This window comes from Canis aureus, chromosome 36, assembly GCF_053574225.1.
Source record: "Canis aureus isolate CA01 chromosome 36, VMU_Caureus_v.1.0, whole genome shotgun sequence".
NCBI lineage: Eukaryota > Metazoa > Chordata > Mammalia > Carnivora > Canidae > Canis > Canis aureus.
The window spans coordinates 10,290,415-10,304,102 of NC_135646.1; the positions used below are offsets into that span (position 1 = coordinate 10,290,415).

General features: G+C 41.5%; 1 protein-coding gene across 12 annotated transcripts in view; it reads left to right on the forward strand.

Moving 5' to 3' along the window:
• Positions 1 to 8,564: 8,564 nt before the first annotated feature.
• The window catches only part of IKZF2 (IKAROS family zinc finger 2), a 153,945-nt gene continuing 148,821 nt past the window's right edge, over positions 8,565 to 13,688 (forward strand). For 2 of the 12 annotated variants that reach the window (XM_077885540.1, XM_077885550.1), the window contains exons 1-3: positions 9,915 to 10,184; positions 11,781 to 11,829; positions 12,656 to 12,763. In XM_077885540.1, the coding sequence (XP_077741666.1) occupies positions 10,182 to 10,184; positions 11,781 to 11,829; positions 12,656 to 12,763 (160 nt within the window). In that variant the 5' untranslated portion in view covers positions 9,915 to 10,181. Of the gene's footprint in view, positions 8,821 to 9,157; positions 9,432 to 9,914; positions 10,222 to 11,780; positions 11,830 to 12,655; positions 12,764 to 12,792; positions 12,997 to 13,688 lie in introns of those variants that run through there. The other 10 variants (XM_077885542.1, XM_077885551.1, XM_077885544.1 and 7 more) reach the window with 9 other exon arrangements.

The window sequence follows — 13,688 nt, forward strand, 5'->3', positions numbered from 1 at the left end:
ACCCGGGATCGAATCCCACATCGGGCTCCCGGTGCATGGAGCCTGCTTCTCCCTCTGCCTGTGTCTCTGCCTCTCTCTCTCTCTGTGACTATCATGAATAAATAAATAAAATCTTAAAAAAAAAAAAAAAAAAAAAACTCAGAATATATTATGAACATACCAGACCCCTTGTTAATTTCATATTTTGGCTATCTCAAGATGTTTTGGGAAGCTCTTCTGCCTTAGGACAGGCCATCCAAAATCCTAAAAAAAAAAAAAAAAAAAAAAAAAAAAATTTCCCCCAAAGCCATCAGTCAGCTTCCTTCAAAAGTGGTACCTCTGTTATCAAATAAAAGTATTATTTCTTTTTGTTTTGGGGAAGAAAAACCTGTATGAGAGAACAAATATGTTACTCCTAATACCTATGCAAAGTGGGGTAGAAAAACCTAATTAAAAGACTATAGTTTTATGTCTCTATTCCAGTATTCAATTTGTAAATTAAAACATAGAAAAAATCCTATTCTCACAGGCTTCCTTTAATGGATCCTAGCAAAATGTTCAAATTGACCTTTACTATAAACTGAGAGTTGCTCTCCACTAGAAAAAAATCTGTTACTTGAATTCAAAATGTCATTTAAGAATACCATAACCATTTAAAATCACAATGTTCACTACACAAATTCAGTCATTCATTTTTTGCACACTTAGGTCAAGTAAGTCTACAAAAGGAAGGAGTATGATGCTTATATTTTTGGGAGCAGTGAATCAGAAGTGTTCCCTTTTGAAATAAAAGTGCAAATATGCTTGGTGAACCAGAACTTAAAGTTAAGATTTTGTATGTATCTCTTTGCCACCATTAATTGATACTCATTCTTTTTTTTAATAATAAATTTATTTTTTATTGGTGTTCAATTTGCCAACATACAGAATAACACCCAGTGCTCATCCCGTCAAGTGCCCCCCTCAGTGCCCGTCACCCAGTCACCCCCACCCCCCGCCTCCTCCCCTTCCACCACCCCTAGTTCGTTTCCCAGAGTTAGCAGTCTTTATGTTCTGTCTCTCTTTCTGATATTTCCCACACATTTCTTCTCCTTCCCTTATATTCCCTTTCACTATTATTTATATTCCCCAAATGAATGAGAACATATAATGTTTGTCCTTCTCTGACTGACTTACTTCACTCAGCATAATACCCTCCAGTTCCATCCACGTTGAAGCAAATGGTGGGTATTTGTCATTTCTAATGGCTGAGGAATATTCCATTGTATACATAGACCACAGCCTCTTTATCCATTCATCTTTCAATGGACACCGAGGCTCCTTCCACAGTTTGGCTATTGTGGACATTGCTGCTATAAACATCGGGATGCAGGTGTCCTGGCGTTTCATTGCATCTGCATCTTTGGGGTAAATCCCCAACAGTGCAATTGCTGGGTCATTGGGCAGGTCTATTTTTAACGGTTTGAGGAACCTCCACACAGTTTTCCAGAGTGGCTGCACCAGTTCCATTCCCACCAACAGTGTAAGAGGGTTCCCTTTTCTCCGCATCCTCTCCAACATTTGTGGTTTCCTGCCTTGTTAATTTTCCTCATTCTCACTGGTGTGAGGTGGTATCTCATTGTGGTTTTGATTTGTATTTCCCTGATGGCAAGTGATGCAGAGCATTTTCTCATGTGCGTGTTGGCCATGTCTATGTCTTCCTCTGTGAGATTTCTGTTCATGTCTTTTGCCCATTTCAGGATTGGATTGTTTGTTTCTTTGGTGTTGAGTTTAAGAAGTTCTTTATAGATTTTGGAAACTAGCCCTTTATCTGATACGTCATTTGCAAATATCTTCTCTCATTCTATAGGTTGTCTTTTAGTTTTGTTGACTGTATCCTTTGCTGTGCAAAAACTTCTTATCTTGATGAAGTCCCAATAGTTCATTTTTGCTTTTGTTTCTTTTGCCTTCGTGGATGTATCTTGCAAGAAGTTACTGTGGCGGAGTTCAAAAAGGGTGTTGCCTGTGTTCTCCTCTAGGATTTTGATGGAATCTTGTCTCACATTTAGATCTTTCATCCATTTTGAGTTTATCTTTGTGTATGGTGAAAGAGAGTGGTCTAGTTTCATTCTTCTGCATGTGGATGTCCAATTTTCCCAGCACCATTTATTGAAGAGACTGTCTTTCTTCCAATGGATAGTCTTTCCTCCTTTATCGAATATTAGTTGACCATAAAGTTGAGGGTCCACTTCTGGGTTCTCTATTCTGTTCCATTGATCTATGTGTCTGTTTTTGTGCCAGTACCACACTGTCTGTGCCAGTACCACACTGTGATATTCTTTATGGGGTAGTTATCTTTTAACTAACTCTCTGTGGTTCTCTCATGTCTTTCATTTGTTCAGAAGAGCTCAAGGGAAGTATTGATGAATACCTGATGATAAAGTATTAGGTGTCAAATAGGTCATATTTCACACAGATAGGCACTGGATTGGTAGAGTTCCATGTTGATACCACATTTCAATAAACTTCTAAGAACATCATGGACATTTGAGTTTTCTTCCAAGCAGGTTCAATATTGAACAGTAGTTACCCAAAGGGGTGGAGTTAACTATGGCAATGGTCCTGTATGATTGGTAAATACATCATGGTGGTTATTACTATGGGCTTTTTAGAACTTAAAACACGTCTTTGAGTCCAGCTCTGACAATATGCTTCCCCGAAAAGATAATAATGTATCCACATTTCAATTTCTTCATGTGGGAAACAGGGCTAATATTATCCCTTAAAAATGACTATGGGGCTAAATGAGATAATGCATGTAACATGCTTATCGTGATGCTTGGCATAAAGTAAATGCCTATCATGGTAATATAGGCATGGTATATAGCTGGTATACCATGGCATAGATGGTATATAGCTAGTCCCACTGATACTACATTGAAATCAGTTATATCATCAATCTTAAGTGCTATAGATTCTGCATCAGGATTTCTCAAAAATGATGTATTTCAAAAACATAGTCTTCCAATTAGGCAATTTCTGGAATATAGTTTATAGGACTTTTGATGATATCCTTAGTCTACTAAGTGGGACTTTCCCAGGTGTCTAGTACCTCACCATGACGTCAAGTTTTAAGTTCCTTTTTGAAGCGTGAACATAGCTGTTAGGGGGAGGGATACCGATAGTGTTATTCTCATCTTCATATATCATGTCTTGAGACAGTTCAGAATGCCACACTAACCTCTATATTAAGCTAACCTTTCTCTAAACCACAAGTCATGAGAATTGGGGGAGGTGACATTTGACTTTACTACCTGTAAATGACCTTTCTTTGATTAATTTCCCTCTTCCAAACCACACGCCATCTTTCAGAGTTATCAGGCAGGAAACGGCTCCCCGTTTCTATCCCTGTGTGGCTTTTAATTCCCTAAGTTGTCACCATCTGGTCATAAAAAGGGGGAAGATTGAATCCCAGGATCCTTTCCTTCACTTGCTGTTGGTGTGTTCTATTTTCTTCAGTCTATATAGGATTGTTTAAACATGTGATTAGATTCTGGCTGTACTGTGAAAGAATTTTGGTTTACAAGGAGTGGAGGCTTCTCACAAAAACTGGACATGTAATTCCATGAGCTTTTCACAGGACTGAAAAATAAAACAAAAGAAAACAGGATCATACTCCTATTGGCACTGGTTTAACTACCAAGTACTAGCCTTGCAATGTAACCTGTCATCTGCTTTGGACTATGGATATCTAGCAGAATCTGACTGTTGGTATTATAAATCTCTGGGCTACTATGCCCTAATTTCATTTACCAATTCCAAAGTCAAATGGTCATTTTTGGTTTTCTCTCTTATCCCCAGAGGGTGTTTATTATCTTGTATCTAACTTACTGCTCAGTAGACAACATGTGTTCTCCTTATTTATTATCCCTTCTATTTGTAAGCTGTGTCTTGAGAAAGTTGAATCATCTTTTTCTTCTTTTGTGCTAACACTTTACTGGAGAATTCATTAACCTCATTATACTTTCTGTGTTCATGGATTTTAGGGTGTTTAAGAAGAATGTTCTTCTCAATGTGTTTTAGAGTTGTTTTTTGAGCATCAGCTATCTACACTTGACCCGGCCCAAAGTTCCTTCATTTTTGCATTGATAGAATTCATTTCCTCATAATGCTGAACACAACTGCATCTTAAAGCAACTATGATATATTCTGATGGCATTTTTAAGAATGTGTACTTTCATTTTGATTCAGAAACTTCTCCAGTCCTCACCCCCTTGGTCTAAGTTTAACTCCCACAATTTGTAATTCTCATTTGGGATAGAGATAGCTTATCTTCTGCTCTACATCAAAACGTACTGTCTAGAAGAAATCTGATATTATTCTATCAAAGTGTGAATTTAAGTCACAATGTTACCTTTTCTAGGGACATGGATATTTGCACAAGAGCCTTATCTCTAATTGCAAAGTGACACTCTTAAGAATTGTTAAAAGAAACTACTGTTCAGGGTGGACGGAATAAGAAGACCCTTACCATGGGGGACTCACATGCCATGCAAACAGACCCCAGATTATCAATGTACTCGGGGAGGTATCAATATGCCTTACTTATGAACTGGATTTGGTATCTTAGAATGTTTTCTTTGAAATTATGGTTCTATTTCTGGCCTGCTTGCTTCTTCATGCTGTCAATCTAGGTCGACAGGAGAATATGAGACCATTGTTCCACATCCCGCTTAAAAGAGAACACCACTTCAAAGAGAACACCACCACCTGACAAAAATAAAACAACAAGCAATCAGTTTAAAACATTGTGTCTGGTGCTTGTTAATTTTAACTTTTTCAGGGATTTGAGTAACTTTAGGGAACCTACTTTGGGTGATTATGTTCTATATCTGCACAACAAAGCCACCTAAATAAAAATAATTAATATATAATTAACTTCCAAAAATTTCCCCTTTAATATTAGGCAAGTATTACAATGTTTAGAATTGTCCCCTCTTGTCCCCTGCTAAAAACAAACTAAAAAGTTAAAAAACATGGAATAAATTCCTTGAACAACAATTCACTTTTATTAAAATTCCTTTAAATCTAACACAGATAAAATAAGCCATCCAAAGAGAACAAAATCCTTCATAATGAACCTTTTAGCTTTGCTGCCTTTTAAAAATGTTCTTTTGCTAATTGCATTCAGTGATTACAGAATTAAATCTGTTGCGTTGTCAGTCAACTTGGTTTACGCATTATCAGGCATTAGCGTGAAATAAATTGTTTATGAAACAGAGAGGTCACATAAATGCATAAATGAAAATTATATTTGATGTACAATTTTAACCACTCTTCCTCTTTATATTTGTAAAAATTATATTCTTTCCAAAGTGCTCACATTCTTCCTGTGGATGTAAGCCAGAGAGCTGACCTGTTGATGATGTTCAATAACATTACTTATGAGCCAAGACTTGACCAAAGTCTTTATGAAATTAGACTCTATCTTGTTATCCTACCCTTTTTGTCCCTTAAAAAGTTTAACATACAAAGCTAGGTGAGTATGTGATGAACTCCACATTCATCCATTTAGTAAAGGTTTATTGAATACTGACGTACCAAACACTGTGCTAGTTGTGAGAGAACAGTTGTTAGCAGGACAGACATAATCTCTGCTCTTAAAAAAGATGACATTCTGGTGGGGGAGACAGATTTTCTTTTAAAACTCAACAGATAAAAATATTTACAAATGGTACGATGAAAGAAACGTGCAAAGAGCCAAGATATGGGTTGGTGCTGGGTAGGCACAGTTTCTGGTAGGATGGGACAGAAAGGATGAGAAAGCAGCTATTTGAAAAATGGTGGGTGTGGGGTATGTTTTCTCCCCAACTCCTAACTCCCCAAAGTGAATATTTATACAGTACTGCACTTCCCTGGTGGCACATTTTTATGCATAGTATAACCATCTACGTATTTTAAAAATGTGTGTATTGTAGTTACAGCAAAAGATGGAAATAAATACATCCTCTAACCACTATAAAAATACTGTAGAGAAAAACTGTGAACACAGTGAATTACTACAGTTTATACAAGGTTCCTTTCTCCAAGTACAATTGTGAGTCTCAGAGCCAGGATTATCCAAGTGTAGAGGATAAAATAGAACCCCTGGTCTAAGTATGTAAACATAACCTTGACTTCTTTGGGGTGAGTTGGACATACTATGATCTGCAAATGAGAAAGAAACGTAAGACATTAAACCAGGGAAAAATTTCCCAAATGGTCTAATTCTCACCAATGGTTATGTGATCTTTGCCATCCTAAAATTTGGGAGCCATCGCCCCTTGCCTAAATCCCCCAGTCTTGGGGAGACAGGGCCACCAAATGCAAAGTGTCTGAAGGCTTAGCCACTAGAGGGAGAGAGCGTGCCTCTGGTGATTCCCGAGCCAATGAAAGTTAACTCCTGGAAAGGATAGGCTTTCAGGGGAGCTAAATTAAGCTCTAACCAGCTAGGGGTAAGGACTATTCCAACTCGGGTAGCTTTGGGAAATTTGAGGATGGTTCCTTAGGACTTCACAATGGATCCTCTTCCACTAGTCACGAGACCGCTTAAACGATGCAGATATTTCACCTTCTTAATTCATCTTTTCCAAGGACCTCTTTGCAGATCCTTAAAACACAAGGCTTAAGTTTTAGAGAGGACTTGTGGCGACTCAGGGAAGTCATGTTTCCCTTTATGTTTTGGAAATTTATATATAATGAACAACACTCCAACTTTCTAAGATAATTTAGGACTAAAATCTTTGCTGTCTACTGGGATGATTGGAATGATTTGTGGAATTCTGTCTTCAGTCTTTCTCAATTATATAAGACTTTAGGAAGGTTTTTCTTTAGATAATAGGCTTAAAACAATCCCCCAAACCGTGCCTTACCAATACATAACTCATAGGAGAGAGAGAGAGAGAATATATATATACACACAGACTCACAGGAATTGCAATTTTTCTTAAGATTGTCATGAAGTTGTTGCTGCCCTAAGCCCAAATGATTCGTTCTCCAATGAAAATTGGTCAATCTTGTTTGCACTAGGGCACCAACTTTCATTTTCCATAATTCAAAAACGAGCTTCTCTGTACGATCGTCGAAAAAAAAAAAAAAAGACCCTTAAGTTTTTTTTTTTTTGAAATAAACTCTTAAGAAGTAATCATTATACGACTTATATACACAGTTATTACACAAATCCCACGGTGACCATTATTCAGTGTTTATTAATGTGAATGGATTCCCTTTCCCACCTCGTTATCTAAAGACACGATCCAACCATTTACAGACCTACAGACTAGGGTTTAAGATCTACTTTGATGATTTTTAGTTTCAGTGTAGCACTTCTCTTTCCACAGCAGGGAAGGAAAAAAAAAAAAAAAAAAAAAAGACCAAACAAACCCAAAACTCTCCGCGACTATTTTTGGGATTCTTGAAAGGAGTAGGAGTACGATGCCTCCTCCTAACTCTTGCAGCATTGATTCCCTTCACAATCTGTGATACGGTTTCTCAGAAATGCTGTTTGGCAGTCCTGATAATTTCATGTGTTTTCAAACTCAAGCCACCCAGACTCCACAGTTCAGTATTTTCAGCTCCTTTCATTTTCCTTTTCCCTTTAATTATAGAAGCCTCTATTCCCTCTTTTTGCAAATGCGGTCAAGTTAGATGCTCCATGCTACTATTTGTAGAAGATACATGCTTTTTTTTTTTTTTTTTTCTTTCCCCCAGGACGCTCCACGACGCTTCTCTGGAGGTAGGAAGGCTGTGCTGTACCTGGCGGTGCAGAGGGCAGCGCCCCGGGGGGTCGTGCGAGCTCCCCGGGACCCTCGGCCCCCCCTCGGGCTTCGGTGAACGCCGCAGCAGCCCCGGGGGCCGCAAGCAGAAGCCAACGCTCTAATTTTAAACTTGCACCGTGAAGCACTTTGCAGAGTGGAGCTCCGTCTCCTCCCTCCGCGCCCTCGCTGCCTCGGGACTCGCGCGCGGGGCTCCCCGGGGCCGCGGGTGGACGCCGCAGCCCCGCTCCCCTCGCGCGGCCTCGTCGCCAATCGCAGTTTGAAAGAAAACTTCGGCATGGACCTCCGGTCGCCGCTGCAGTCCCTCCTTCCCGGCCGGCGGAGAACGTGAGGTCGATTAGGACTCGGGGCGCGCGGGGCGGGGTGGGGGGGGCGGGCTGGGGGCCGCAGGTTACCTGGTTCCCCCCCCGCCCGCTGCGGGGGGCGGGGCTCCGGGGGCCGCGCGGGGGGGGGCGGGGCGGGGGCGCGCGGGTGGGCGCGAGGCGGTGCGCGCGCCGCGGGGCCGCCGCCGGGCAGCACTTGTCCTGTAATCGATTGCCGAGCGCGCCGAGCGGCCCGGAGCGCAGCCCCGCGCACACGCGCCGTCGCCGGCCCGCGCGCACCCGCGCACGCGCGCTCGCGCACCCACGCACCCACACGCACGCGCGCCGGGCCCCGCCGCCGCCGCCGCCGCCGCCGCCGCCGCCGCCGCCGCCGCCGCCGCCGCCGCCGCCGCCGCCGCCGCTACTGCCGCCGCCGCCGCCGGCCCGCCCTCCGCCCGCGGGCGTCTGCGCGAGCCCGGCCGGCGGGGGAGATGTGCTCCGGCTCCGGCGGATCGGTTTCTCGGGGTTTGACCAGCTGTCCCGGGCTAACCCTGCTCCTCGCTGAAGATGGAGGAAGTAAAAACAGGATTACCCTTAGCTCCAGATCCACTGCCTTAGTTTCCACCACCCACCGCAGTGCACAAACACACGTTAGGCACAGGAAAGAGAGAGAGAGAGAGGCGATACACTAACAGTAAACACAAACAAAAGGGTGATGGGATTATTTTACTGCATGCACTGCTGAGGTAAATCTCCGCTCGGCTTTGGCGTGGGGAAGAGCCGCTCTGGTTTTATTTGTCTTCTGGTTCATAGATGGTCTATAAATGTGCGTGTCTGATTTGCAGGGGGGGGGGAGTGTTTTCAAAGTTAAGCGTGATTCTGTAGCATCTCGGTTTGCACTGTGCTGTGATCCAGTGACTTGTTGCTGTGGAGCGGTCCCGGTGACAATACGGCGGCCGCTCGAGCGGGCGGCTCCGCGGCGGCCGGAGGGAGGGAGCCCGCGGCGGCGAGCGGGGCGGCGGGGCGGCGGGGCCGGCGGGGGCGGCGGGGGCGGCGGGGGCGGCCGCCCGGGGCACCGGCCTGCGGGGATGCTGACCCGCCCGCCCGCGGCTCCGCAGCTGTCAGGGCTTTGGGCTCGCCGTGCTTTGTTTTGACTCGAATTCCGAGAGAGATCGGGTAGCTTGAGATCCCTTGCAGCCAGCCGTCCTGGTGGAAGGAAGGGAATATCCAGATCCTGTTGGAATTCTTGGGAAAAAAAAGCAAAAAAAAAAAAAAAAAAAAAAAAAAAAGCTGGCATGACACATGTGCAAAGGCAGCCGCTCAATCACTTTGACAGGTTCCAGTATGGGCGAAAGAGGTGGCATGAAGATCTGATTTCTTTTTTTAAAATTTTTTTCCTTTTTTTTTGTTTTTCCCCCTTTTATTTTTATTATTTTATTTTGTGTGTGTGTGCCCAGGGCGAAAAGCCGCCCAGTGCAGTTGGCCTAGGCTCCCGGCTGCGATCTGACCGCCCCTCCCCTCCTACCAGCCTCCCCCCTCCGCCCCCCCCTCCCCCCCCACCTTTTCTTTCAGTTTTCTTGTCTTAGCTTTTGGTCGATTCTTAAGGAACCGGTGGATCAAGTTTTTTCTCTTCTGGTTAATCGCATTGCTGTAGCACTGACTGACCTCTCTCTCTCTCTCTCTCTCTCCCTCTTTTTTTTTTTTCCTCTTTCCTGAAAGTACGTGGTGCCATTCCTGAGTGACTTTTCCTACTAGACCATCCCAAAGGGACGAGGGGGAGGGGGAGGAGGAGGAGGAGGAGGAGGAGGAGGAGGAGGAGGAGGAGGAGAGGGGGGTGTTCCTTCTCTCTCATTTCTTGGTTTTGTTTATCAGCCGATCTGTTTGCAGGATTTGGGCTCGGAATGACCCACCTGTAAAGTGCTTTTCCTTCCTCCTCGCCTTGAACTCTGCAGGGGGCTTGGCGTGGAGGGGGCCAGGCAGGGAAAGAGAGAAGGGGGAAAACACAGAAAAAACTTCTTTCTTTCTCTCTCCGTTTATCTTCAGCCCGACATTGTCACCTCCTCTTTGAGGGGTTAGAAGAAGCTGAGATCTCCCGACAGAGCTGGAAATGGTGATGAATCTTTTTTAATCAAAGGACAATTTCTTTTGTATGTACATTTCGTTTCTCTTTCTCCTCTTCTTTTTTTCTTCTTTCTTTTCCTTCTTCTGAGGGTCAGTAACCATTTCATTGATGGGGGCAGACTTCTTTCGCTTCTCCCTGACGTTTCTTTTTCTTTTTTTGAATATGTGTGTGTTAAATTGTGTGTGCAGGGCTAAAGAGATAAACTCATTTGTAAAATATCCGAGGAAACTGCTCCCCCTTTTAAACTTTACGGATGCCTTTCTTGAAAGCCTTATGTAATCATAATTTGAAAGAATTTGATAACAGTACAGCAGGTTGAAATTTAAGTGCTATGTAGGGACTGAGTTGGGAATTTGATCTGATGATTCCATAAAGAAAGAAAGAAAAGTTTTTTTTTTTTTTTTGGGGGGGGGGGAGGAGGTGGGGAGGGTGGTGGTGAAGAAGGGGAGGGGAGGGAGAAGGGAAGTGGTTTTGGAGACAAGAAGTGAAGCTGCCTGTTTTCCAGTAAGTAATGGAGAAATTCCAGGAGCCAGGGCTAAATATACTTGGCGATCAATACAGAAATGGCTCATTGTGAATAATTTAGCTGCTGGTGCAGTGAGAGTTTTGAAACTAAAGGCAAAAAGGACCAGGGCCAGAGGGGGGGGGGGAGTGGAGGGAAAGTAAAAATCTCCTCAGGACGTGTCAATTCTTTAAACTTTTTTTCCTTCAAAGAATACAGTTAGCTTATCGATCTTTTCATTATGTGAAATCAAAGCTAGGGGGTGTCATCTCATACAATTTACTTTTGTTTCTGAGAATTAAGTTCTTGTTTTGTGTCATTGGTGCATGAAAATAATTCCCCAAACTTTTGAAAAAGTGATCCCCTTCCCAAGAGCAAAAAAAAAAAAAAAAAAAAAAGTTGGTGAAATTTTCAAAATCAGAATGTATTAAGTTGGCTTGGCATTTGTATCCAACCTTCGTCTGGCAGGAAATTAAGGTTACATTGAACAGGTGCTTACACAGAACTTAGTGTAGGCTAAAATGTCAATACAAGTCTGGGAGTAGGGTGACTGCTGCAGAAACCTTCGAGACACACTTGGGCACTAAATTTTTGTTTTGTTTTGTTTTCTTATGTTTGTTTGTCCTCCCCCCTCCCTATTAGAACATGATGAACCAACTTGCAACAATTGTGAATAGAGCTATCTGTATACCAGGGAAGTCCTCAAACTGCAGTGTGATTGTGGGAAGTAGTGAGTGGTAAAATACTTAAATCCCAGGGAAAGCTGGCACATTTGAGGTGTACCCTCCCTGTTTTTTTTTCTTTAAGTAAATTCTGATTAACAGAGTCATTCCTTTCTCGCTACAGCCCATCTCACAGCACACTTATCTTTCCTATCCTATCTCCAGCAGGAATCAGATCATTTGCAGAAAGAGTTCAGTGACTTGCAAATGAGCACATACAGTACTGTAGTATGTTTCTTGGGCACAGGTTGCAGGAGCAGCAACATGGGCTAACTGCTTGGAGCTTCAAATAAGTTAAGCATTTAATGGCAGATACTGAAAGGAATCATTGTGTTAAGGGTATCATCTTTTGTATTGCAGCACTGCACTTTGACTATGGAAACAGAGGCTATTGATGGCTATATAACGTGTAAGTATTCATTTTCACTAATTTGTTATTGGTAATAAAATTGCATTTGTGTTGCCTGTATTTTATCTTCTGAATTATGTTTTAATCAGGGATTCTGTACTCTTATTTTCTGTCTGTTCACAGTTTCACCTTTAAATGAGTCTGAGAAAAATACCAGCAGAGAAACAAAACGAGGGAAATAATAGGAATATACCTACTGTATTAATGATAGTATGTTTAGTCAGTAGTGACTGGCTTAGCAGGTCAACACTTTTCCACTGGAGGGTTTTCATTTATTTTACTCTAAGTTTAGAATAAGTCAGGTTACATATATGTCTACTAATATGGCGTGTACTAAATATTTACTACTCTGTAACCTAATTTTTTGACACATAATGTGAAAGCTCCTTAAGTCGACCTTTTTTTTTTTAGCCAACTTTCCTTTTTTGACATCCAGCTCTCTGATACTCAGCATTTTGGAAAATGCTCGTTATAAATTACCTTGTGCTTAATAGTTAAATTAGATGTTCAAAGAAAACTTATTTTTTCAACAGAAAAATACTTTAGAAATCAACTCTTTCAGTTGCCCTCATTTTACAGTTAAGATTATTGTGATAATCAAATTTTGTAATTTCTTTTTTTTTTATTGTGGGCTGGGGTGGCTCTTCATTATTTCATTCATTTGCTATATATTTCTAAATTAAAATTCCTGATAGTTTCTTTTAAGGGAAAGATGTATTGCATTAAAATTTCAAGGCTATGCATGCCTCTGCATGTATGAAGCAAAGTTGGTAATTAGATTTTATGTGACAATGAACAGAGACTGAAAGATTTTATTTTGTGAAAGCAGGTGACAATGAGCTTTCACCTGAAAGAGAGCACTCCAATATGGCAATTGACCTCACCTCAAGCACACCCAATGGACAGCACGCCTCACCAAGTCACATGACAAGCAGTAAGTCTTCATTTTATGATTTTTTTTTTTCCCTATTTCTCTAGCGACACACTTGAATTTGTTAGGTCTTTAGGGTCCTCTCACATTGTGGTGTAGTAGCTGCTATAGATTTTGCTAAAGAAAGAACAACACAGATTTATTCCTGTTCATTCTAGTATCATAAAACATGAGCCTGCTTACTAGTCTGACCTATCCCAAGGTGGCATTTGGGAGCTGGTGCTTACCTGTATCAGGTAAGAAATGTTAGACTTTGCTGGTTATTGTTTTGACTTGCCAGGTTTATGACTAGATTTGTTGTTGTTGTTAGATAAAAGAATATGGAAACAAGTCCCTTCCAAAGGACTCTTCACAGAAAAAAAAAAAAAAAAAAAAAAGAAAAGAAATAATTTTATATTGCCTTGGTACAAAGCTAATCCATCAGTGGGAGAATTGCAGTATTACTTTTTCTTTTTTTTTTTTTTTTAATACGTGCAAGTTTCTTCACCAAAGTGATGGAAGTGAAGTGTAATTGGAAATTTATGGACCTGATTTAAATCCATTTCTCTAACAAAGTGAAAGCGTTTTGTTTTACCCTCTCCAGAGAACTGTGAAAATTAGGAAGGATGTTTTGAACTTGCAGGAATAGACAAGTTTGGGCTACTATTTTTGATAGAGTCATTCATTGATGTAGTAAACGTTGTTTTTTGGTAATAAAAGAGCAACTTCTCTGCTGTCCGTACAGAAGACAAAATACTTCATTAAGAATATGGTTTGTTTTCTCTTAATTATAATGTTTTTACCAGTTTAGTTATTAAGTGCAAATGCTCTGTTACTCTTCCTCAAACGTAATATGAAATACCGTGTTTCCCTTATACTTTTGTATGTGTTAAATTCTTCTGTAGAAAGGACATCTGACTTATATGTAAATATAACTTAATTTAAAAGT